The sequence below is a fragment of the Prunus mume genome, linkage group LG4, assembly GCF_029339155.1.
Source record: "Prunus mume cultivar Tortuosa linkage group LG4, ASM2933915v1, whole genome shotgun sequence".
NCBI lineage: Eukaryota > Viridiplantae > Streptophyta > Magnoliopsida > Rosales > Rosaceae > Prunus > Prunus mume.
In genome coordinates this window covers 9,323,238-9,348,149 of record NC_142701.1, presented here as the reverse complement: position 1 = coordinate 9,348,149, position 24,912 = coordinate 9,323,238, and the positions used below count along the sequence as shown (strand labels likewise).

The window sequence follows — 24,912 nt, the reverse complement described above, 5'->3', positions numbered from 1 at the left end:
TTGGAAAGATATGGGGCCTTGATAACTCTTAATACATGAAGACAACTTTGAGGCCTTGATAAATCGTCATACATGAAAACGACTTTGAGATTTACAAGAAGGAGAGCCTGTACTGTGTCACTGTCATGCGCATAACTCTATGCCTGCACGCTTTTGCCTTCGCTCTCTAGTTTTGATATACAAGTGATATTGAGGGTGGTAGAATCAAAGAAAGCATCTTGAGTGCATGAGTAAATGCTCTTAACTACTTGAGCTACTAGTTTTTTGATTCAACACACATGCTCAACAACGTATGTCTAAAAACATACTCGTTTTTTGATTCATTTAGATTATTGAATTACAATGTGAAGTAGGTCCAAAAAGTTGGTTAATCGTGGAATTCCTCATTCCCTATGGAGCAGGTGAGCGATACCACTCTTTTTTTTGGGGCCAAAGTTAAGGTGAGGAAGGGGAAAAATTCACACACACATGTAGATTGTTTAGAAATTTACACACATGTAGATTGTTTAGAAATTTACCCATCGTCATATTTTTAGCAATTTTAAGATTGTTTAGAAATGGTTGTGCTTTATCCCCCAAAAAAAAAAAAAAAAAAAAGTTTCTCTAAATGTTATAAAAATCAATGAAATGATGAGCTCATAACTTTCAAAAATGACATTTTAAAAAGGGATGATTTTATTGGCACTCTAATATTTGTTCTTTGCACCCCACTAAATTTTAGTAAAATTTAAAGTTACTCATTGACACCCCATTTTTCTTTCCTAAATTGTCCTCATGAACTCCATTCCTTAACTTACCTATGTAAATCCTACCGAAATCGTTATCTTGTTTCAGTGGTAGTCCACCGAATTTGTTTCCATTTTTTAGTGGTGACCACCGAATGTGTTTCCATTTTTTAGTAGTCCACCGAATCTAGAAAATTAGTATATAAAACACTTAAATTTCAATACTTACTGTTTAGAGCTAAATATTTTAATTAAATCATTTGTGGACATTTTAGTCCACCAAATAAGTTGTTTCAAATTCATTTTTCAGTGGTAGTATATTGAATTCATTTCTTGTTTGAGTGATCATCTATCAAATTCGTTATTGAGTTTGTACTTAATATTGTTTTTTAAATATGAAGAGGACTTGCAGATGTACTACTGAGGCTTCATCATCTCAACTTGATAAACAACGTCCCACAACATCAACGAGGAGGTGGCATCCCGAAACGAACACCTTTCACATGCCTTTTGGTGAGATGACCATTACATTGGATGATGTGTCATTTATTTTGGGGGCATCTTCTTGTTTTTGTTCCTTCAATGGTAGTAAGGTCAAAATAGTTTGCATTAAATTTGTGGTCGACAATAAGTTATTGAAAAAATAAATATTTCGGTTCATTGCCACTGAATTGTAGGTAAAAATTCGGTAATACACCACCGAACACTGTCCATGTTATGGTGGATATCCACCACATCTTAAGTTAATGGCCGGTCAAACACAACCGAAATATGTACAATGTTTTAGTGGCATCCCATTGAATATACTTATCGCGTTTGGTACTGGTATGTTGAACGCAACTAATGACCATCATGAAATTCTAAACTTGAGAAACGTTAAAAAATAAACTCATACCTCATTTGAAGCCTCTCTAACTTTAGTCTCACCCTTCATGAATAAATACAAGATATTTTTTCACCAATATAAATGTATAAACCTCATTAGGGTTATAGGAACATGATGGTTTGAGAAAAAAAATTCTAACTAGGGTTGCATGAACATATGTGTGGTGTAAGCAAGCAAATTTAATTTTTATTTAAATTTTTTTTTGTCCTTAACGGTATTTATGTATAATGATAAAATAAGTTATTTATATTTAAAATTAACATAGAGTGGAAAGAGCAAATAATAGGGTGCCAATAAAATCACCCTTTAAAAAATTATTTAATACAATAGGCAAGCATTCGATCACGAACTCTTTCGGGAATTTGCCAGCAAAATAACCTCCTCGCCGAGTCACTTCCTTGGACAAAAACAATGTCTGATTTTCAAGTGTTATCGTTGCTGACAAAGTAAAGCTCATCTCTTGTATTTTTCCCAACAAATCGTATCATCTTATCTGAGCCTCCAGCCATATTTTTGGCTCAGAATTCCAGGTGCCTTTTCTTTCATTTTCCTATTTATTCTCATTTTCTGTTGGTTGCCGAGAAAAAGAATTGAAGGAATTCTGGTAATGACCATTTTGATTTTTAAGTTTTCGCTATTGAACTGCTTCCCAAGAAATGAATAAAACTAACTATGTAAGCGACAGGAGAAGTTCAGATTTTGTAAAGTTTTAATTTTTCCTGCTTTTGCCTGCCACCGTTTCTAAGCAATCTAACACAGCACCCAAACCTTCTGAAGTGTAAAATTAGTGTTTATTTGTTTATTGGTTTCTGGCATTTGACTTACAGGGGTAAGTGATGAATGGGTTCTTGTTCTTTGTTCAAATTTTGTAGCTTTGAAGTGAGAACCAATGGGGAGTGCTTCATCCATGCTAACTCAGTATGACATTGAAGAAGTACAGGAACACTGCAATGATTTATGTGGGTATTTCTTTTTGTTATTTTTTCTTTGTCTCTCTTTCACGCGTTGCAATTTGCTTTTGTTGTTATCAATGCTAATACTTAGTTGATCTGGTTTTGTTTTGAAAATCAGTTTCTCAACAAGAAATTGTATCCTTATATCAAAGATTTTGTCAACTTGATCGGAATGCAAAGGGTTTTATCTCAGCTGATGAATTCTTGTCGGTCCCCGAGTTTGCAATGAATCCACTCTCTCAGGTAGTCCACTGCTAGGATGAGCTTATATTTAGTTGTTCAATCCACGCTCTCTGTATCATTGGTAATGCATGGTGTGAGTTTCTGACTTATGGCTCTGCTATGTTCTCCTCAGAGGTTGCTTAAGATGGTGGATGGTTTGAATTTTAAGGACTTTGTGGCCTTCTTGTCTGCATTTAGTGCTAGAGCTAGTATGCAGCAGAAAAGTGAACGTAAGTTATTTGGTCCCACTAAGCTTAGTATTTTATAGTGAACTGATTCGTTTACGATTGTGAAATGTATTTGGCTTATTTTGAGTTGAAATCATATAATATGTTCCAGATGAGTTATTTCATGTTCTAAGGAATGGGTAAAGCTAGTGGCTAGTGTATTCTGTGTGGATTATTGATGTTATCTGTTCAAATGGGTGCAACTCTGTAAATTTTCATTTTTATATTTTATGCCAAAAGAACTCTACTTTTTTTCTTTTCTGAGAAGGAACAAAATTTTATTAATACTGACAATAATTGCATGCCTGTGTACAAGGAGTCCACTTAGAATACATGCAGGAAGTAAAATAACTCTGCAGTTGTTGAAACAGAGTCAAAGAACTCTGTATATGTTATTGCTTATTCTGGTCCAGTCTTTATTGTCGCTTTACGTTGGAAATTTTATTATGGCATATGAATCAAATTCCACCCTTGCTATAAGTCTTTTATCATTTCAAATAATCAGGACTGAAAAGAGAGTGATACATGAAAGTGGAAGAAAAGTAAACACATTTCGTTCTTGAAGGGATGACAAAAGTGTGTAAAAAATAGGTGTTGGTATGATTTTCTGCAGAATACTTGTGAAAAATATGAACCGTTCAAGTATTGGGTACTTGCAAATAGTTATTCTAATGCTCATGGATGCAATAGATAAGTAATCTTTGCTTGTTTCTCTGAAACAAGCTCTATCAAGGAGAATAAATAAACGGCTAAACCTAAACAGGAAAACTGGTACCAGTAAATGAGATTACGTAGTTTGGGTAGGTGGTTTTGAAGCCATACAGGCATTACCACTGTTAGCTGGTAAAGTTTTTTAATATTGTTATTATAATCATTGTTTATTTTCCTTTTGCAACTAACTTGTTACTGCTTCTACTGCCATTCTTGATATTTGCTTATATTCTTCTAGTATTCATGACAATTAGGGAAAATCTTCTAGCATGTTTGTGTGTTGGGTTAACATAACATGGTCTCTTTTTCAGTTATTTTCAAGGTATATGACTCAGACTGTAATGGGAAGGTGTCTTTCAATGATATATTAGAAGTGCTGCGTGATTTGTCTGGTTCCTTCATGTCTGACGAGCAAAGAGAGGTAATATCATGGTTTTATCCATTTTCTCGCTTTCTTTGATCATTCAGTCATAACATTGCAAGAGAAGAGTTAATGGTTTTGATTGATTCTCACCTAATTGGTGTATGTTGAGTTTTGTACTCAAACTATCAATTGGTGACTCATGAGCTGTGCAGTGAGTATCATCAAGTTATCAATACCTTAGTCTGATGCAGAAACTGAAAGTTCTTATCCTTGTTACTTTGGCTGCATAGAGTGATATTTGGTGTCATTGCAAATTTTGAATCTGCTTTCCTAATTTCTTCAGCCAACACCTTTCTAATGTTTTTAGACTAGTTATTTCGGATAAATTTGAGCATTGTTGCTCCATATCTGACCTATGATCAGGCATGCATGTTTGGTCACATATGTGGGTCTGGGTGTAAGTCTTGGTCCTGGCATCTTTAATTTCTTTTATTCATGTTTTTGGTAGTTCCTGACTAGGATAAGTTATTCTCAGCCTAGTTATCTACAATTCCTGACATGCTTATCACACTGATATGTTTTTTCTAGTCAAGGAGCAAATTTTGAATTCTGTTGTATCCTATGTTCATATTGTTCTTTCATTTGCAGAAAGTGTTGACTCAAGTCTTACAAGAAGCAGGATATACAAGGGAATCTTATTTGACGTTAGATGACTTCGTTAAGGTATTTTATGTTTTACTATCATGTATTTCTTGTGACCACCATTACCATATAGAGAACGGGGTGGACCATGGGTACACTTGCTTATATCTTGCTCAAATTTTTTAGGCTTTAAATGAGGGCTGACATGATATAGCCATTATTTATATCATTTTTATTTTCAAACACTAAGGATGAAATACCTTTGTAAGCACAAGTGGCACGAGAACAACTCCTAGACAACTTCTCCAGCTACAGAATCTTACTATGGCTGATTTTTGCCCAAATATATGTGATAATTGATGCTTATCTATATTAAGGTATTAATCTTTGGGTGTTCACCAGAGATCAAAGTTGAGCATTTCTATCCCTTGAAGAGTTTGAAAGGCTTTTGAAATGTTTCAGCATTCTCTAGTTGCATTAAGAATTAATTGCTGTAGTCTTTAGTCCAACTAAAAACTGCACTACTTGGAAGGAAAAAGGGAAAATGAAGTATACGTCATTGCTTTATCCATCTTAACAACCCAATGATGCATGCAATTTAGAAGGTCCAAATGTCTCCCTTAGCGAGCAGTCTGTACTCAAAAAGCAAGTGCAGTTCTTTGTGTTTTGCTCATGACCTATCCTCCTAAGGTAGTTTCAAGAATATTGCATTACAGTTGCTCAGACAGTTAGCCTGTTGCTAACGAGTGAGGATGTATCATATCACATAAATTTAATTTTTTTGGACTGACTATGTTACAGAAGCATATGTTATAAAGTTAAATAACCTTTTCAGTCATCGAATATTTAGGTTCAGTTAGTGCAAGCAATTATCTCACCAGAAGTTAATAGGAATTTTAGGCATAGAGATGGAAGTTTTGCCAAATGCATAGGTATTTAATATTTTTGCTGGTTGGAATTTTAGTTCTAGATTCTTGGGTCCGGCATTATGTACTTTTAAGAGGACACCAGAACTATCAAACATTTGGTTGTCTGCTTTCCCATTTAAAAACCATGACAGAATCATCTGATTACCTTACTTGTTGTACACTTGGAAACTGAACTTGCAAATCTATAAGAGCCGGCATTTGTTTATGGCAGTGTTTCATTTTCTCTTATCAGCGAATTTAAAGTTCTGATGGCTCCTGTGACATTTAATGTGAATACCTAGCATGGTTTTATTAACTTCTGAAATTCTATTAGGCATTTTACATATTTCATTATGGTTTTGTATGTGATACAGGTTCTTGGCAGTTATGGCGTAAAAATGGAGGTTGAAGTGCCAATTGATTAAGTTAAGATGCTTTGGTTCTCTTATTCTCTTTCCCTTTTTTCCCCTCCATCATCAATTCAAGATGAAAAGTCTGAAGTGAAGGGTAAACGACATCTACATTCCTACTGCACAAATGAGATGAAACTCGAAGCACACCTGTATCAATGCCTTTTTTTGTCTTTTTCAAATCTTCATCAAGTTCAATAAAAAAATAGAGTAAGCAACCTGTGTATTTAGTACAATAAAACGTGAAGCCTCTATTATACAGGTTTTTTTTTTTCCTTTATTTATTTATTATATAGCCTTCTCCAGGTTCCTTGTAAATGATTTTGTATCTTTTATCGGTGTCTCATCCACTATGACACTTGTTCAATGCACAGGAGTTGGATCTTTCAAATGAGAACATTATACGTGTTTGTGCGCGCGTTTTATCTTGGAATATTTTATGTGTGTCGGTAGCATGGGGTGATTCATTAACTTTAGACATGTCTTTAGACATGTCAGATGATGCATAGTGATTAGTGAACGATGAAATCAGGTGAATTCTGATTAAAAAAAAACAGAGAAAAGAAGAGATATTGGGTGAATAGGAAAAAAAGACTCGAGGTAATTTTTTTTGTTTGTCATCAGGAAGGTGATGAAGGGACTTGCTAGTAAATACCATCTGAAGATTTGGTTCTATTGGTCACTGAAAATTCAGCGTAAGACCAAAAGCCGCTGGTACTGGTAGAATGGAACCAAAATTTGCCTACTATATCTAACAGCGAGCCAAAGTTGAGCTGACGATTGCTTAATTATCAGTTTCTGAAGGGAAGGCCTGACTTATAACTTACGCTTGTATTGCTGCTGATATTGCCTCCCAATAAGAATGGAGACAAATTTCGAGGAAAGACCCTTCATTCAGCAAGTGCTAAGCAATTTCCTCTCTCTCTCTCTCTCTCTCTCTCTCTCTCTCACCTAGAAGAAGCTAATCCTTAAATCTCAGTTCTGTCTGTCACTACTGCAAGTCTGCAATACGCATCCATAGGCCATAACAGATAACACTCCAAACACCAGCATTCTTAGAAGTGAAGAAAAGTATACGGAAGCTATCATCATTCACTTCCACATTTTCTCTAACCAACTGTCTGGTACATGCCCAAATTTTGTTCAAGAGTATTAAAGCTCTTCTTTAAATGGCCTCTCGGAAGCCGCACGCATATAATTAAGTTCAGGCCAAATTGCTAAGTTCCAAGGAAAGTCCTTAGTATTTTGTGTGTGTCTTTATATATATACACATATATCTACGAATAAATATTGGAATGGAAACTGTCAAGCATGAGTTCGAAATATGTTCATCAATCAAGAAGCTTTCGACATGGAAGTGTGCAAGCAGTAGTGAGCAAAGAGTTAACAATGGTTCCATGCCGGAGCGCCAAAGGATCGAAAAGGAAAGAGAATCGTATCGGTACAATTTGGAGGCCAGGTCAAATGGGAAAAAACCATTGCAGGATTCAAGGACTTGGGTTGCTGAAAAGGCAGTGACGAAACCGCTGCTTCTTGGTTGTTCAACAAGTAAAGCTGTAGTGTGCAACAGTGAAGTTGAAGAACTAAATGAGCGGTTGAGGATTCTTGAAGAAGAAACTGAAACCATGAAGCAAGAGTTATTTGAGAGTGCACAAGAGAGAAAGAAGTTGATGAATGAGATATATCAGCAGTTTCAGATGCTAGAAATGGACCCCAGATATCTGGTAGCAAGAGAATTCAAGTCTACTGATGGAAATACAAGTGTCAACTCTTCACAGGTAATTATGCTGTTCACTTTGGTAATTTAAACCCTAGTACTTTTGCTATATCCTGAAAGCATATGAATTATGGGTTAATTGTAAGTTTGTAACATAATTTTCATGATTTTTGGCTGACTGGTTTTGATGGATGAACAGGATGGGAGAATGGGAACTAGTTTGTCAGATATCTTGCACCAAGATCCACATCCATCTCTTGTCACCAGAAATCTTAGAGCTAATGCTTTGGCACTGCTGATGTAATGGATATACTATTTAGATAGATGAATCCATCTCCATCAAAATGTAATCTCAGATAGTATATGTAGCCAACCATGTTCTGTTCTTTTCTTTGCTCAGAATATCACTGTAATATCATATTACTTGATATTTACCATCCTTTATGGACATGAAACTTCAGTTTATTACTTAATATTTATAGTCTGCCAGGGGCTTTGGATTTGTGAAGTTCAAGCTGTCTGCGCAGCAGCGCAGCTCTATATTAAACAGGGTTTTGTTTAAAAAGAAAAACTTGTTTCACATTAACTCCTATTTTAAAGAAGAGGATCAAAGAAATGCAAAATATGTTCAAAGATACTCTTTTCCCATATTCAAGGCAAAAACATGTATGTACACATCTATCAGAATGCTTACAGCCACTTGAGATACTGCAGAAAATGGTCATCCAATTACACTATCAAATTTCAACTTAGGCTCGTGTTTAAGGAAAAGCTAAAGTACATGCATTAATAAACAAAAAGAGTACAAAGATCAAATTTTTCACCTTCTCGACTTGTAAAGTGAACAGTCAGACAGGTGTAAGTGAAACTATCATATTTCCCCTCTGTAACCACCAGATCCAAAATAATCCCTTCTAGAGCTAGCAATTGCCATGCTTTTCTGATGCTCTAGTTTGGGGCAATCACGGATACGATGACCAAGCCCACCACAATAAGCGCAACCCTTAACTCCGCTTGCATCGGTAATTGCATCCACATCTTCCATTGGATCATTAAGCTCGGCCAAAACAGGTGGAATCCTTTGTTTTGCCTCTTGCAAGAGATGCTTCAAATCAAGAAGAGTTGTCTCAGTTTGATTCTTGTTTATAAATGTCGTTGCTATTCCAGTCTTGCCACATCTTCCAGTTCGTCCAATCCTGTGAACATAGTTTTCAATTTCTGGTGGCATATCATAATTTATGACATGTTGAATATCAGGAAAATCCAAACCCTTGGAGGCAACATCAGTGGCAACCAAGACATCTTTCTTCCCTGCCTTGAAGGAAGAAATGGCATACTCTCTCTCTTCCTGATCCTTCCCTCCATGAATGGCCACTGCTTCCACTCCTTTTAACAGAAGATATTCATGAATGTCATCCACATCAGCTTTGTTTTCACAAAATATTAGAACTGGAGGTGGGGTCTTTTGTAGACATTCAAGAAGGTAAACAATCTTGGCCTCTTGCTTCACATACTCAACCTCCTGAATCACATCAAGATTTGCTGCTCCAGCTCTTCCCACATTTACAGTGACAGGTTTTACCAAAGCACTTTTAGCAAAGTTCTGAATTTTTGTGGGCATGGTGGCTGAAAATAACAGTGTTTGTCGTTGAGCTTTAAAGTGGTCAAACACTTCTCTTATGTCATCCTCAAAGCCCAAATCTACCAATCTATCTGCCTCATCCAAAGTCAGATATCTGCAAAAGAAATCAGTGGCGTTTAATATCATTATAATTGTAATTATACAGAACATCAATAAAGTTGCAGATAGAAGATCGTCAAGAAAGGGAGAAAGAAAAGAAATCCATCATATCAAACAAGCCCGTCAATGGAAAGGACATGTGAAATAGAGTTTGTAAAATGACAGTCCTTACCTGCAATTATTGAGATTCATTTTTTTCTTTGCAAGCATATCCTTCAACCTTCCAGGAGTAGCAACAACTATATGAACGCCTTTCTTCACAATCTCCAACTGTGACCGCATATCCACTCCTCCAATACAGAGCAAAGGCCTTATCTCTGGATATCCAGCCTCTCTCAAAGGAATGAGAAACTCTTCCACCACTTCATAAGTCTGCCTTGCGAGCTCCCTTGATGGGCAAATAATCAATCCAAAAGGCCCTTCACCTGGAACAATTGGCATCATAATCTCCTCTTGCAATGCCACCATAATCAACGGCAACACAAAAACCAATGTCTTTCCTGAACCTGTAAATGCGATACCAATCATATCCCTCCCTGATAAAATCACTGGAAGACCTTGCACCTGAATTGGGGTTGGTTGAACAATCCCCTTGGTTTTCAACATCTTCAGAATCGGTTCAGGAAATCGCATATCCTTGAAATTCTTAATAGGTGGTGGAACATCTTCACCACTAACTATGATATGCCATTGCTTTCGGACTAAATCACATTGCTTGCTTGGCATCCTTCTTATATGCAACGGGGATTTCCAGCCTGTTGGTATAGGGTCCGTATAAGTGATGCCCTTTGCTAATTCACGAACTGACATAAGCGTTTTGCGATCCGATAAGTTCTCAATCATTTCTTTCTCTTGTTGCACCATCTGCTCGGCTGGAGTAATCTCAGGAGCTTCACGCTTCAACTGTGATGCTTTAACAAGGAGACTAGGTTTGGCTTCAGCAAGCTTTGATTTCTCCAAATCCTCTTCAAGCCCGGAAGACTTTCCCTTGCGCAGAAGAATCTTCTGAGCTTCCATAGCTCGCCGCTTCGCCACAGGTACGTACTCAGAATAGTCATCTTCTTCTTCCATGGTTAAAGTTCCTATAGAAGAACAAAATTCTAAGGAATCATTGAATTGAACAAAAGCAAACCCAACTGCCAAATGCAAAACAGTAAAACCAAAGAAAACCCAATTCCCTAATACCAAAATTATTATGACATACGTGCATAAATATACACAGGAGAACTTGAAGTATTAAAATTTAACAAAGAAACATTTATCCAATCAGGCCATATTTTGTGAGTAGATTATCGATTTGAGTTAATTTTAAGGGTACAAGAACTCCAATTCACAAACTAATACAACAATACCAAATTAGACCCCTGAATTATAGAGAATAAAAGAGTGCCAGAGAAATTAGGGTTGCAGAAGAAGTAGAAGAGAGAATAGAAGAAGGTGGCAGAAAACATACAGTTACAGCAGAAGAAGAACGATAGAGGGCGTGATGGCTACAGCTTCTGCAAACCCAAATGGGTCTGATGTTCTTGGTTGAGTCTGTATACAAAGCGGTTCAGAGCGGTTCAGGCCAATTCTGGTGAGTCCGCGAAGGAGGATACTGGGTTTGATTTGAACGCAAAATCGAAGCTTTAAATATCGAAGTGAGGTCGGGCAAGAACCCAATCGTTATTATCTGACCCAAAAAAACATTTCCTATTCCGCAATAGAATTTTCGGCAATTTCGGAAATTTTGGAAATTCCGGAAAGTTAATAATTTCGGAAGTCTCGGGCTTTGATATGATTAATACTAGTTAATTGTTATGAACTTTAAGTCGTCAAAATTTGAAAGACTCCAGGTCCAGCTGGGCATTTAGAAAGCCCAAATAGACAAAGATTTGTACAGCCCAAAAACAAGATGAGGTCTGACTTTCAAGTGATGACTTCATAGGGATGAAGCTTTTATAGAGAAGAAAACAGATAAGGTTTTCTAAGAAACCGATGTGGGATCCCCACCGCTTGATAAAAACGATGTGGGATGGCAACCACTCCCTTGTCCACCAGAAAACTAATCATCTCAGTTTCTCCCTCTAAACTTCTCTATAGGCGTTATGCCAAGAACCCTCTATCTGACTTGGGATACAAAGTTGCATATCTAGTCAACATCTAGTTTCAATTCAAATATGTGATCATACCATTTTATAGAGGTTACATGCATTGTTGATCAGAGTAATGCTGAAAACATCAAAATAAATTCCAAACTTTCATATCTCAATTTATATAACAATGTTTCATTTCTTCACATATACAAGGTTTGGATATAACAAACATACATATGCATTTTTGTTATATTCAAATAAGCATATTTATCAGAAATATATAGTCTTAAAGTTATGTACTCCTATTTAACAAGCACACATATGCATTTAAAAAAAAAAAATTCAAACAAGCATATTTGTTAGGACCAATTTTTGTATATTGGCAATTTCCTATTACAAAAATATAGAGTAGGTCTTTAAGTGTAACCTATAGCTTTTAAGTGACGTTCTGCTATCCTGGATCAGTGTGGCTCAGAGACAATGCCAATGTATGTTTTGCATCCATGCATTAATTCATATTTGCATATTTGGAAGTTCATCAAAAGTGGCTGTCAAATTTATAGGACTGATATATGGTTTTAGTATTACATAATCCAATGCCAAACATAAGTGAGTTTTTAACAATGAGTTAATACTCTTTAGTTGGTGTTTATTTATGCGCGGCTTTGTGTTGATAAAAGGGTTCTTATGTGTTTTCAGTTGGGTATTTAGTTAAGTGGCTTTATTTGTTTTAATGAAAGAATATATTTGTGAAAAAGACCATTTTTGCTAAAAGCCTTTTTGGTCTCTGGCCTAGATTTAAGCGTGCAAAATAAGAAAGGAACTTCAGCTGTTTTGTTATTTGCGACTTTGAAAAGAAAAGGACGAGAGAATATTTTTTTAGCGTTCATATTGAAAACTCATGTGGTTGTTCCTTGTTAGCCTCCATGAGTGATTAAATCATCATCTTTTCATATATGTTTGAGTTCATGAGCATTATGCATGATAGTGATCAACAATCGTGCCTTGAGGTGTGAGCAACTGAGACCAGTGTTGTGCCATCTCTTGTTGACAAAGGAAGACAAGATTGCTGATTGGGTTAAGTAGCAAAGGTGAGTTGGCAAGTTTGCCATGTAAGTGTTAGTCTTGTGAGTTGAGACTTGTAAGACCTTTTTGTATTATTTCTCATAATGATTTGGTTTTTGTTTTTCCCAATCTTGAGGTTTTTTATTGCGTCAACATATCCTGTGTCCCTTGTTCTTTTGTTTGAGTTTAGTGTTGTTGCGTCTAATGGAATTCTACTGACAAGATTGTTACAGTATTTCAATCCTGTTGTGGAGTATCAAGAAACAAATCGGTTGGCCATTATAGGGAATTTCAATGCCTTCCAAAAAAAAAAAAACAGCATATTTGTAAAAAATATATTCTTAAAGTTATATATTCTTATGTTTGGTATATATGCATATATGATTATTTGTACGTGGGTATTGAAATATAACAAATAAGAATTGAAACATATATAGGACTTATAAACTAAAAACAATGCAAGTAGAATTAGAATTTAGACAGTATTATTAATATTCGGAATATTTAGGAAAAAATTAGAAAAATCGGATCAAAATGGGTTCGGAGAACTTCAAAAAAAAATTTATCTGAATTTCGGAAATTTCAGAATTTATGGATACATTTCGATTCAGATCCAAATTTTATCAGAAATTTCTGATTTCGGCATATTCGGATATCAAAGTCAGATTCTTTTGGAAATTTTCGTACCGAAATCAATTGGAATTGGATTTTCCAATCCAACTTACCCCCCTAAGTGAGGGTTTTGTTTTGTTTCATTTTCTTACGGGTTTTACTTACCCATTTGCCACTTGAAAAACCCGTCCCATATCAACTGTTCATTAAATCTTACAGGTGATAATGGTTCCTGTATCTATCCTTAACTCTCTCTTCAGCAAGAGAATATAGTATAGGAGAACTCAACATGATGGTTAATTGAAAACCAATTATTTTCATTCAAAATTTACAAAAAAAAAGTATTTACTTTCAAAGATTTCATTGCTTTTGAACATCAGAACATGTTCAGATTTATTCCACAAAAGAAAATATTAGGTATATAAAATCTCAATAATACTAGCGACACCAAATTTGTGCACTAAATTTATGTCCTAAATGATGTGGCATGTGCCATGTAATACATATTTAATTAGGAAAATGATAGGGAGACCATCTTTAGGAGAAACACTTACATGAAATGGGGATAACATTATTTTGCTATCTCTAACCAATCACGGTATGCCAAGTGTGATCATTTTTCCATGTTTCAATATGTGATTGACTGGGGACAACAAAACAGTGCCATCCCCATTCCATACAAGTTTTTCTGCATCTTTAGAGACCTACTTGTGTACTATCTCTCTAATAAAGGTGAGACCCATTGTATTGGTAGGCTTCACTTCTATTAAAGAGATGGTACACAAGTTAGTCTCTAAAGATGCAGAAAACTTATATGAAATGGGGATAACAATATTTTGTTATCCCTGACCAATTATAGACTGACATGTGGAAAAGTGATCACACGTGACATATCGTGATTGATCGGGATAGCAAAATAGTGTTGTCCTCATTTCATGCAAGTGTTTCTCTTAAAGATGGTATCCTTAACATGACCAATTTAATTACTACATACGTCAAGTTCTATTCACTTTCTCATTAAGATATAGAACGTGCCTCGTGCCAACGGGGTCTAACCTAGTGAAAAATGACCTCAATTTGCAAACCAAAGGTCTCATATTCAAATTCCTACGGTATTATAGTTGTGTGTGTACTAATCAGGAATTAAAGTTCTCATCAGGAATTGAATTCTATCTATGGAGGATTCCTGCATTTACTTCATATCAAGAAATTAAAAAGCAAGTGAGGCTCACACAAAATTATGAATTGAATTCTTGATTTTGGAGGAATTCAATTCCTGGGTGGGAGGTAGTATTCTAATTCCTGGAGAACTAACCCACTAGGAATTCATCTTCTTTACCCATTATATCCTCACATAATTTTTAAAATTCTAAATTTTCCAACTACTTTAACCCAACAACGATGACATTTTATTACCTCAATTCCATATGATTTAGTAAACAACTTTAATAGAAATCCGAAATCTAACTCCCCTCAATCCATATGGTTTAGTAAAGAACTTCAATAGGAATCCGGAATCTAATTATCCTCAATCCAACTCCTTCTCAATTCAATTCCTCATAATCCGATTACAAATTAATAAACTTGTCATCATACTATCTAGTACTAAGTGGGAATACAAGAACCATAATTTTATTCTATTTTACCTTTACCATATGGTAAATTAGTAATGCCATTTTCAATTTCTTCAAATTTTTGGTTTTCTATTTTTATTTTTTATAAACGAGCTAAATTGAGAAGGAAAAATTCAAATACAGAATCTCGGGATAATGTAACTACTCTTAACTACATAAGCTACAAAGCTTTGTTATTCGATAGGCAAAAGAAATAAACAAGAAAGATATAAATAAATTATTATTTTGAAATAAAAATAATAAAAATCTCTCCTCATCTTCCCACCATATGCTCCATATCAAATATCAGCGAAGCACACACGACATTGTTCACTCGTCAGGCCTTTAGCAACCAAAACAATGGAGGTGGAAGTGAAGCTCCGCCTCTCAGACACCTCCGCACACCAAAAGCTCACCGACCTCCTCTCCCCCTTCCACGTCCAAACCTTAATCCAAGAGAACATCTTCTTCGACGGTTCCAACGCCGAACTCTCCTCCAACCGCGCCATACTCCGCCTCCGCTTCTACGACGGCGTTTCGCCCTGCGTCCTCTCCCTCAAGGCCAAACCCGTCATCTCCGACGGCGTCAGCCGCGTCCAAGAGCTCGAAGAGCCTTTCGACCCGGTCCTCGGCCGCTCCTGCGTGGCGGAGCCGTGGCGGTTCTCTGTTGTCGACTCCTCCGCGCTCTTAACACGCGTGAGGGAGGAATACGGGGTCCGAGAGGAAGGGCTAGGGTTTGTGTGCTTGGGTGGGTTTAGGAATGTGAGGGGTGTGTATGAGTGGAAGGGGTTGAAGATAGAGGTGGACGAGAGTAACTATGATTTTGGGACGTGTTATGAGGTGGAGTGTGAGAGCTCGAACCCTGAGAGGGATAAGAAGATTTTGGAGAAGTTGTTGGAGGAGAATGGGATTAGGTTTCAGTATTCAGAGGTTTCGAAGTTTGCGATATTCCAGTCTGGGAAGTTGCCGGAGTGAGGCTTTGGACATTTGATGATACTTGGAATGTAAACTGTGTGATAAATGAAAACTGTGTAATTGAGCTTGAGATGAAGACAATGGAGAAGGCAGATTCTCTGCATTCTTCTTCAATGTGTGGTTTCTACAGAGATTATTTATTGTCTATCATCCTTTATGGAAATAGTAGAGATTATTTATTATGGCTTGCTTGTTCTGTTTTTTCCTTTGGCATGATTCCAAGTTTAAGTTTCCTTGCGGAAATGGGATGACAATCTGCAGGGACCATCTGATTTTGAAAGACTATCTATGATAAGAATAGATTAGAAAAGAAAACAGATACTGCAACTTCCCAGACTGAAAAATTGCAAACTTCGAACCTCTGAATAGCAAAACCTAGTCTGTTATTCGTCTACAACTAGTTGCGACCAAAACAAGGAAAAAAGAACAAGAAACTACATACTTGCATATGGTAAGATAAGTTGCACTTTGAATAGGGTACAAAGTTTAGCAGCGGAGACAAACTGGCAGGCCACTCATTAACATACATGATCATGAGCCAGTATATATGGATAACAGAACTCCAGACAACTACAATCGCCACAGGACACATTATAATTTAATAAATAAAAAGAAGAGACACTTTCTACCACCATAAAAGCAATTGAACGCTCTTATCTTAACAAATATAACATAATAATCAATAAAAAATTTCCAACCTGCCCCAAGTTAGTAAAGAAGCAGCCTAAATAAAACATGGTGAACCATTAACTTCACTTCTTTCTTGTCGATGGTAGCTGGTAATGATCCTCTTCATCATCATCATCCTCTTCATCATCATCATCATCATCATCTCATCGTCTTCATCGTCTTCATCGTCTTCATCGTCGTCATCGTCATCGCTTTCCTCATCGCCATTAGCCTCAACCTCACCCTCGTCATCCGAATCCTCTTCATCATCATCGCTCTCTTCTTCTGAATCATTACCATCATCTTCATCATCATCATCACTGTCCTCATCATCATCATCGTCATCATCATCCTCTGTTTCACCTGCATCGTTGTTTTCAGCATCAGGCTCTTTCACTTTATTAAGTTCAGACATTGGAAACCTGAAATGCAGTCTCACTGCCCTATAACTTTCCATCCCCCATACCGTGACCATAGAGAAAACAATAAAAGAAGGAAATCTAAAAATTCAAACTTTTAAAAATACCCAAAATGTCGTTCCCACCTCTGATATGTTTTCACTGAGTTTTGAAATATGTCATGATCGTCAGGCAAAGACCCAATCTGTTGAAGAACAAACATAAAGCCAACATGAGACATATATTAAAAAACATAACATGCATAGAGAAGCGTAAAAATCGCAAAAACAAGCAAGCTGAATATTCAAAATCATGCAGAGGGCAAACAGAAATCTCCACTGAAAGCAAGCAGAAAAGTTCCACATAAGCTAGTGAAGAGAACTCAAAAGAAAGAAGATGGACTGTTAGGAGATACTTATGTCTATCTACGTAATCCCAGAATGGTAATACTTAGAAATATAAGCATTTTTCAATGCTAAAAGAAAATAGAAAAAACGAAGAGAAAATGAACTACAAATAAACAGAGTAATTTTTCTTTCAGGAAGTAACATCAGAAATGCTCATACAATACATGTTTAGAGAGCAAGATCATCTGAATACTAGTTTTCTTACTATAACTAAGATAAAGCTAAACCCATCACCACTAGAGCAGGTAACAAATTACTTCCATAAAAATGAAGCCAAACATACTTGCTCATCAAAATTAATTTGCTTCAGCAGAAATGAAGCACCTATGATACATTTCGAAGAGAAATTAATGCTTCAATTATGGAAAAGAAAACAGTTCAATATGAAAGCTTTACATTTTATCACCCTTTTCCTTTTGCTGTTGAGAAACTATAAGAAAGAAAAAAAGGAACATTTACTTCACCAGTAGCCTGTATTCTCAATCTTGATAATTCCTATGTTTGACAAATTTTCAAGGAAGCCACTTCAATCCACACTTACATTTGATAAGTCTTATATTCATTTCCAGTAAGGATATAAATTAAAAGGGCTTACTGTATTTGGTTATTGAAATTTGAAAATGTTAGGCCCCAACCTCGGTAGAGCTATTACGCTCTTTTAGATAGGGATTTCAACTTTCTGTTATCCTAAGGCTCCATTTGGACATGAGTAAATTGTTATAATCTAAAACAAACATTTTAACCTTACAATGTTATCTAGACCACTAGATTTGGAATCACTCCATCCAAATGGGTCCTAAAAGTCTCTATAAATTGTCGATTTCATTTGATTACCAAAATCCTAATGTAAACCTGAGCATTAAGATAGTCCAAACTGTTTCCTTCTGCCCAGAAAACTATTACAGAGGAAGCCCCAAATAAGTAAAAGTAACCAAATTACACAAATTTAAGTCCAAACAACTATAACAAAACCTATTCACAAACACTTGTGTATGGGCAACAATTAATGAACAAAAGCATTCTTCAAACTATTGTGAACAAAAAACTACCCAGAAAAAGGAATTCCTCATAATTCAATTGCATCAATCATCAATGTATGAACTTCAAGGTAAAGATAATTCACAGAGCCAAAATTAGAGAAAGATGATTTGGGATTGAGCAATGAAGTACCTGCAGAAGTAGTAAAAGAAGAGACTTGCGTGCAAGAAGAGCAGTCTCCACCATCAAAGATTCAACCAAACAGCGCATAATGCCCTTCAAATCATCAGCACTGTGGCAGAAACTCTGGATCTCCATTGCACTAAAACTGTATATAAATGTGTAGGAAATAAATACAGGTAAGTTATAGGGAGACAGAGAGGAGCGGTGGAGGCCGTTTTGGGAACTGCGTCGAGCTTCTGGTGTAGCGTGGGCTATGTTTGGCTAAAAAGGAAAGATCAGGATTTTGACTTCCTTTTGTTTCCTCTTGGTCTTCGACTTGGGGCGGCTGAGATCGTTTTTATTTAGGGTATTTTATTTATTAATTTATTGAGAGTGGAGGACCGTAGTTATTGAAATTGAAATTATGTCAAGATTAGTTCTGATGAATCTCACTTATCTAGGTGGGTAAGACACAAGATTGGTTTATCAATGACTAGATATTAGTCCAATTTAAATAAGTAGTGTAGTCTAGGCCAAGACACCAAATGAGACCTAGACTTTTGTCCTATTTTTTTCAAGATTTAGAAATATAATCACTCGGAAGCAAATTTTATAAAAAGAGCTTCTACTAGCTTCCCTTCTCTATTTCAAACCTCTTTTTCTTACCTCCACACTTATTTCCTCATTCCCCATCTACTGGATTTGGGGTTTTAATTGTGAGAATGTTACTTGTGTCTAGATCTGTTTGGATTTGTAGTTTTGTTGGTTATTGTTTTAGTTGTAAGGTGATGCTGCAATCTCGGTGGTGTTCTCTGTCTCTAAGATGGCGACGATGTCTGTGATAACAGTTGAGAAGGAATAGCAAGAAACAAAGAATGAAGAAGAATTTAGAAGGAGAATGTCAGAGAATGAATTGTAGACTTCTCTTATTATCAGATATTAACCATTCGTACAATGATTACAAGCTTATATAGGAGCCTCACGAACTAACAATTTGCTAACAATTCTAACAGAGAGCACGTGCCTTGCACATGATTCGATAAGAGTCTAACCAACATAATCTTTACTGTTAACTTTCCCCCTCAAACCTAACCAAGTTCCTCTGAGTTAGATGGACTACCAAGTCTCAAATTTCGACAATATATCAGGAAGCTGTTCCTCTGTTGGAATGTATTGCACAGTTAAATCCTTCTTTGTATTTTCTCACAAACAAAGTAGAAATTTATGTCAAGATGTTTAATTATCGAGTGATATACCAGTTTGAACTCAGTGCCAAGGCAGACAAGTTATCACAATCAAGAAGAGGAGGTTGAGGCAAATAAACTTTCAAATCCTGCAACACATTTCTAACCCAAGACAAATCTGCATAGGTATTTACAAGAGCTCTATACTCAGCCTCTGTTGAACTTCTTGATACATAACTTTGTTTCTTAGATTGCCATGAGATTGGATTCTTTCCTAAAAACACCACAAATCCAATAGTCAACCTCAGTGTATCAATGTCCCCTGCCCAGTCTGCATCACTGTAGGCAGTCAACTCCCAAGGGTCACTGGTGAAACTGATCCTATACTTCATAGTGCCTTGAACATATCTGAGTATTCTTTTGACTAAATGAAAATATGCATCAGTTGGAGTAGTCATATATTGACAAACTGAATTCACAACATATGATAAATCTGCCTGGTAAAAGTCAAGTATTGTAATGCACCTACAATACTGTTTGTACCAAAAATCGTATTTTTGCCTAAAATGGAAGATAATGTTCCATGAACATCAAAATGGCCAAAATATGGCTAGACATGCTTTGCTGCAGTCAGATAGAGTGAGCCCAAAATTCAACTTCCAGCGCTCAAATCAAGTTTCGTTCCTCATGAAAGTTGTTCATCTCTATGTCTACTGCAACATATCCAAATTTGGGTTTATTCGGACAAATTTTGAATCCTAAGAGCTGAAAATACCAGATGCACAACGCTTAGCAGCAATTCGGGCCTAATTCCAATACTCTAATGAATTTTCTTTCTTCATGAAAGTTTTTCATTAGAATGTTACTGCAACATATCCAAAGTTGGGATCATTTGGACAAATGTGGAATCTTCACGACATCAAACATCAGAAGCATACCAGCAACAGCGAAATCTGATAACAGTGGCAATTCGGACATAATTATGGCCCAATTCGGGCCAGCTTCCATTCCTCAAATGAATATTCGTTCTTCATGAAAGTTGTTCATTTGGATGTCTACTACAACATATCCGAATTTGGCATCATTTGCACAAGTATTGAATCTTCAGAACACTAATCATGATTTCTGTTCGTGAGAGCAGTGCATGACGACCAGTCAGTTGCAACCATGCTAAATCAGATTTTCCATTGCTCAAATGGAATTAAGTTCTTCATGAATGTTGTTCCTACTTATGTGGAGAACAACATATCCGAAATTTGCAGCAATTGGATCAATCTAACATTCCCAGTTCATTATGCATCAAGGCATGTTCGGAGGAGAAACTCAGTGGCTGCAAATCAAGTTTCACTTTATCAATGGAGGGACTTCATCACAAGTGAGTTGATTCAAAGAAGAATAAAATGAAGATGTGGTAGATGGAAACAATTTAATATTCTCTATGAAGAATATTAAAACAAAGCCAAAGTTCAACACGTGAAAAGTCTACACAAAGTTGAAAGAAGAATAAAATAATATGCAAGTGGGTTTAAAGAATGAATAAAGAAAGAAGTAGAGATGGTGGTCATTATCTTTCCATTTCTTTTTGTCTTTTAGTCAGCTACTTTTGGTTGTCACTCACCAATCAATGGCAAGTGGACTAATACTTTGGATTTCTTTAAGTCTAATAGTGATAACTTCTGTCAAATCACATCAAAGCCTCTTAGCAACTTTTTTTGGGTTTACTTATATTTTCAGCAACCCACCCACCAAAACCAATGGCAAGTGGGTACTTCAAATTAACTGCTGGTATACTCAACCGACCTCCATTCTCTATAAATTGAAGGAGAAATCATCAGTAAAACACACACAACTCAACCAACCATTCTCTATAAATTGAAGGAGAAATCATTAGTAAAACACACACAACTCAACCAACAAAAATCAGACTCAACGTCTATAAACCCAGCTCAAAAGCTTGAAATAGCCGTCCTTTTTCATTCTCTGAATTTCCTAGTTGACAACTCTTGAGGAATTTTCTTTATCCTGCTCTGCCAACTCTTGGTATAATTTTTCCTTGTACAAGATTGAATAGAGAAATCTTCAATCTCCATTTTAATTTTATGTACTAGGTCTGAATAGAGAAATCTTCAAGCTGTGTTGTTTATGTACTTCCTTTTTCTTTCAAGTTTTCTTAATAGATAAATATTCCGATAAACTTCTGTCCTTTCCATTATCGTTCAATTTTAGCTTATGTCAGTTAACATTTTTGCGCTAGATGAATATTGAAGTCCTCTTAATTGAGGCATAGAAAAGAACCTTGTATTGGTCAATTCCCGCCCAATCCATAATCGATTAATTAAAGTCAATATCGGTGCCCATTTTCCAGTCTTACCATTTTTAGTATGTTGGAGTTTTTCACTGCCAACAGTGGCACGCCTTTGCAATCGCAAAAAGCAAACTCCAAGGCCAAACCCCAAGCGAATGTCCGGCGAGTCCTTTTCGGGGTAAACAAATACTTTTATAGACTATAGGATCTGATAAAGGTTCACCTTTTGTCTTTGAGACCTGAGTGTGAGGCTTGCAAGGAGTAGGACTAGCTCGACACGTACTCATACTAGCTCTTTTCAATAAGTCTTTGGCATATTTAACTTGATTGACAAAAATATCTCTTACTACACTATATGAAATCTGTAATCCTAAGACGTAGGTTAGTTTTCCCATATCTTTCATTTCAAAAACAGAATTGAGATCATCAACCACATGCTGAACCAACACATCATTTGATCTCGTGAGAATGATATCATCGTCATATAACAAAAGCACTACAATATATGTGCCATATGTTGGAAGTTTGAATGAAATTCAAGGACATTTATCCCACATTGGTAGAAAGAAAAAATAGTAAGGTCTTTATAAGTGTGGAAGTCCCACACTTAGTAAATAGAAGTTGGGCCAAATGGAAGCCAATTGGGCTTCAAAATCTATTTGGGCATTGAGGGTAAAAATATGGGCATTTTCAGATTTAAATTCGACATATAACAAAAGCACTATAATATATAATATTTAATTGTAACTCTTCTGATAAATTTTCAGATTTAAATTTTTAGTTTCGAATTAATAATTTTTTATTAATTCGGATTAGTTTAATTAACTGTTTTTTAACAGTTGTGACTCTTCTGATAAGATTTCAGAAGTTTATTTAAATCAAACAAAGCCTCATTAGTAAAACACAAAAAATAAAATAAAAGAAAAGCATTCTACAAGCATTTCACATTGTCTGAGAGGAAAACAAAAGTTCGCCAGATTCTAAGTCCTAGTACTAGGGCTTAGAATACAGATAGTTGAATCCTGTGAGGCAATCACCTATAAAACTTCAAGCACCGAGAAGAAGAGTGAAATTACTGTCTTAAGGACATTGCATCAAATATGCAAGCCTCTATCTCGAATACAAGTCAATTTCATTTATTATTTGTTTACTGTATTTTGAATTACAGTTTGTTATAAATACAATTTTGTTGGTTTATATATATATATATATATATATTGTTAATATACTAATTGTTGTTTTTCCAACACCATCATGCTTCATAAACAGACTAGGATCAGAGTGTGAGGACTTAAAACCTATAGCTAGTAAGTAACCAGTGAATTTGGCATTCCATGCCCTTAGAGCATGTTTTAGGCCATATAGAGATTTTTGAAGCTTGCAAACAAAATTAGGATGAATTGAATCCTAAAAACCTTGTGGTTGAGCATGTAGACTTCCTCCCCAAGGTCGTCATGCAACAATGTATTTTTGACATCTAGATGCCTCAATTTCCATTTATTCATTGCAGTAATGCTCAAGATAAGTCTCACTGTGGTATGCCTAACCACATGACTAAAAGTCTTTCCAAAGTCGAATCCTGGCTCTTGACTAAAGCCTTGAGCTACTAGTTGAGCCTTGTGTCTAGCAATTGAACCATCAAATTCTTTTTAATTTTAAAAATACATTTGCTACCTACTATATTCTTGTTATTAGGATTAGGAACAAGAAGCCAGGTGCCTTGTATATGCAAAGCATCAATTTCTTCTTGCATTGCCTTCTGCCAATGAGAAGAGGAACCTGCAACCTTATAGCTCACTAGTTCATCCATATCCACAATATAATTAAAACAAGTGTAATAGCCCTGATACTCAAGGAATTGTGTAAGATCCCACATTAACCAATGGAGAGGGGGTGATGTGCCTTATATGTGCACACCCGCATCCATCTAGCACGAGACCTTTTGGGAGCATCGGCCGAGTCATGGGAACTCCGAAGTTAAGCGAGTTGGGGCTAGAGCAATCCAGGATGGTGGCCTATTGGGAAGTTGCTTGTGAGCTCCGAAAACAAAACCGTGAGGGCAGATAGGGGGGCGGACAATATCGTGCTACGGCGGAGCCGATCTTAAGGGTCCGACGTCCTCGCACACTCGCACCACAGCAGAGTGGCTCGATATCGATTGTCACATCCGGGATTGGCTCGCCGTAGCATGATATTGTCCGCCAACCCCATATCGCCTCACGGTTTTGTTTTCGGCGTCACAAGCAACTTCCCAAGAGGTTACCCATCCCGAGATTGCTCTAGCCCCAACTCGCTTAATTTCGGAGTTCCCATGACTCAAGCTAGTGAGCTCCCAAAAGGCCTCGTGCTAGATGGATGCGTGTGCACATATAAGGCACATCACCCCTTCTCTGTTGGTTGATGAGATTTTACAATCCACCCTCTCAAGGGCCCGACGTCCTCGTCGCACACTCGCACCACACGGCAAAGTGACTCGATACCAAATTGTCACATCCGGGATCGGCTCGCCGTAGCACGATATTGTCCGCTTGGACCCCTATCTGCCCTCACAGTTTTGTTTTTGGGAGCTCACAAGCAACTTCTCAATAGGTCACCCATCCTGAGATTGCTCTAGCCCCAACTTGGTTAACTTCAGAGTTCCCATGACTCCGAAGCCAGTGAGCTCCCAAAAGGCCTCGTGCTATATGGATGCTAGTGTGCACATATAAAGCACATCACCCCCTCTCCGTTGGTTGATGTGGGATCTTACAAATTGTCTCTGTTGATCTAACATAATCTTTACAGTTAACGATGTGATGGCGGTGGCAACAATGACAGTAGTGGCTTTGTTGGTTTTTGGTTGTTTGTTTGTAGTTTTCTTATTTTGTAATAATTGCATCAACTCCTTATGAGTTGGGTATTTAATTGTTTTCTAGTCTCTACTTGTATTTTGTACTTATGAGAGTTAAAAGTTGTAGTTGTAT

The 24,912-nt window shown here is 36.5% G+C and overlaps 3 protein-coding genes and 2 pseudogenes across 8 annotated transcripts; 3 read left to right on the top strand and 2 right to left on the bottom strand.

Annotated features, from left to right (window-relative positions):
• Positions 1–1,944: 1,944 nt before the first annotated feature.
• On the top strand, positions 1,945–6,439 carry LOC103328076 (uncharacterized). 4 transcript variants are annotated; one of them, XM_089050172.1, is made up of 7 exons: positions 1,945–2,141; positions 2,484–2,570; positions 2,683–2,807; positions 2,920–3,016; positions 4,036–4,145; positions 4,737–4,811; positions 6,013–6,439. In XM_089050172.1, exons 2-7 carry the CDS (start codon positions 2,501–2,503, stop codon positions 6,061–6,063), a joined length of 528 nt encoding a protein of 175 aa, XP_088906298.1. In that variant the 5' UTR covers positions 1,945–2,141; positions 2,484–2,500; the 3' UTR covers positions 6,064–6,439. The 4 variants fall into 4 exon arrangements, with proteins under 4 accessions (XP_088906298.1, XP_008228684.2, XP_088906300.1 ...); XM_008230462.2 differs by having other exon boundaries at positions 2,439–2,570; XM_089050174.1 differs by having other exon boundaries at positions 1,945–2,215.
• Positions 6,440–7,207: 768 nt separating this feature from the next.
• On the bottom strand, positions 7,208–11,404 carry LOC103328063 (DEAD-box ATP-dependent RNA helicase 35). Of its 2 annotated transcripts, XM_008230450.2 has the most exons (4): positions 10,960–11,404; positions 9,679–10,588; positions 8,590–9,501; positions 7,208–7,665 (listed from the first exon to the last, which is right to left on the bottom strand). In XM_008230450.2, the coding sequence occupies exons 2-3, from the start codon at positions 10,575–10,577 to the stop codon at positions 8,637–8,639; spliced, it is 1,764 nt and encodes a 587-aa protein (XP_008228672.1). In that variant the 5' UTR covers positions 10,578–10,588; positions 10,960–11,404; the 3' UTR covers positions 7,208–7,665; positions 8,590–8,636. The 2 variants fall into 2 exon arrangements, with proteins under 2 accessions (XP_008228672.1, XP_008228671.1); XM_008230449.2 differs by lacking the exon at positions 7,208–7,665 and having other exon boundaries at positions 8,391–9,501; positions 10,960–11,403.
• On the top strand, positions 7,344–8,213 carry LOC103328062 (uncharacterized). The gene is made up of 2 exons (XM_008230448.3): positions 7,344–7,826; positions 7,965–8,213. The coding sequence occupies exons 1-2, from the start codon at positions 7,344–7,346 to the stop codon at positions 8,067–8,069; spliced, it is 588 nt and encodes a 195-aa protein (XP_008228670.1). The 3' UTR covers positions 8,070–8,213.
• Positions 11,405–15,195: 3,791 nt separating the features above from the next.
• LOC103328061 (triphosphate tunnel metalloenzyme 3 pseudogene) lies at positions 15,196–16,028 on the top strand (annotated as a pseudogene).
• Positions 16,029–16,270: 242 nt separating this feature from the next.
• LOC103328060 (uncharacterized) lies at positions 16,271–18,842 on the bottom strand (annotated as a pseudogene). Its single transcript, XR_016126410.1, has 3 exons — positions 18,491–18,842; positions 17,060–17,118; positions 16,271–16,937 (listed from the first exon to the last, which is right to left on the bottom strand). The product of XR_016126410.1 is annotated as an uncharacterized LOC103328060 (transcript).
• Between the last annotated feature and the right edge of the window lie 6,070 nt (positions 18,843–24,912).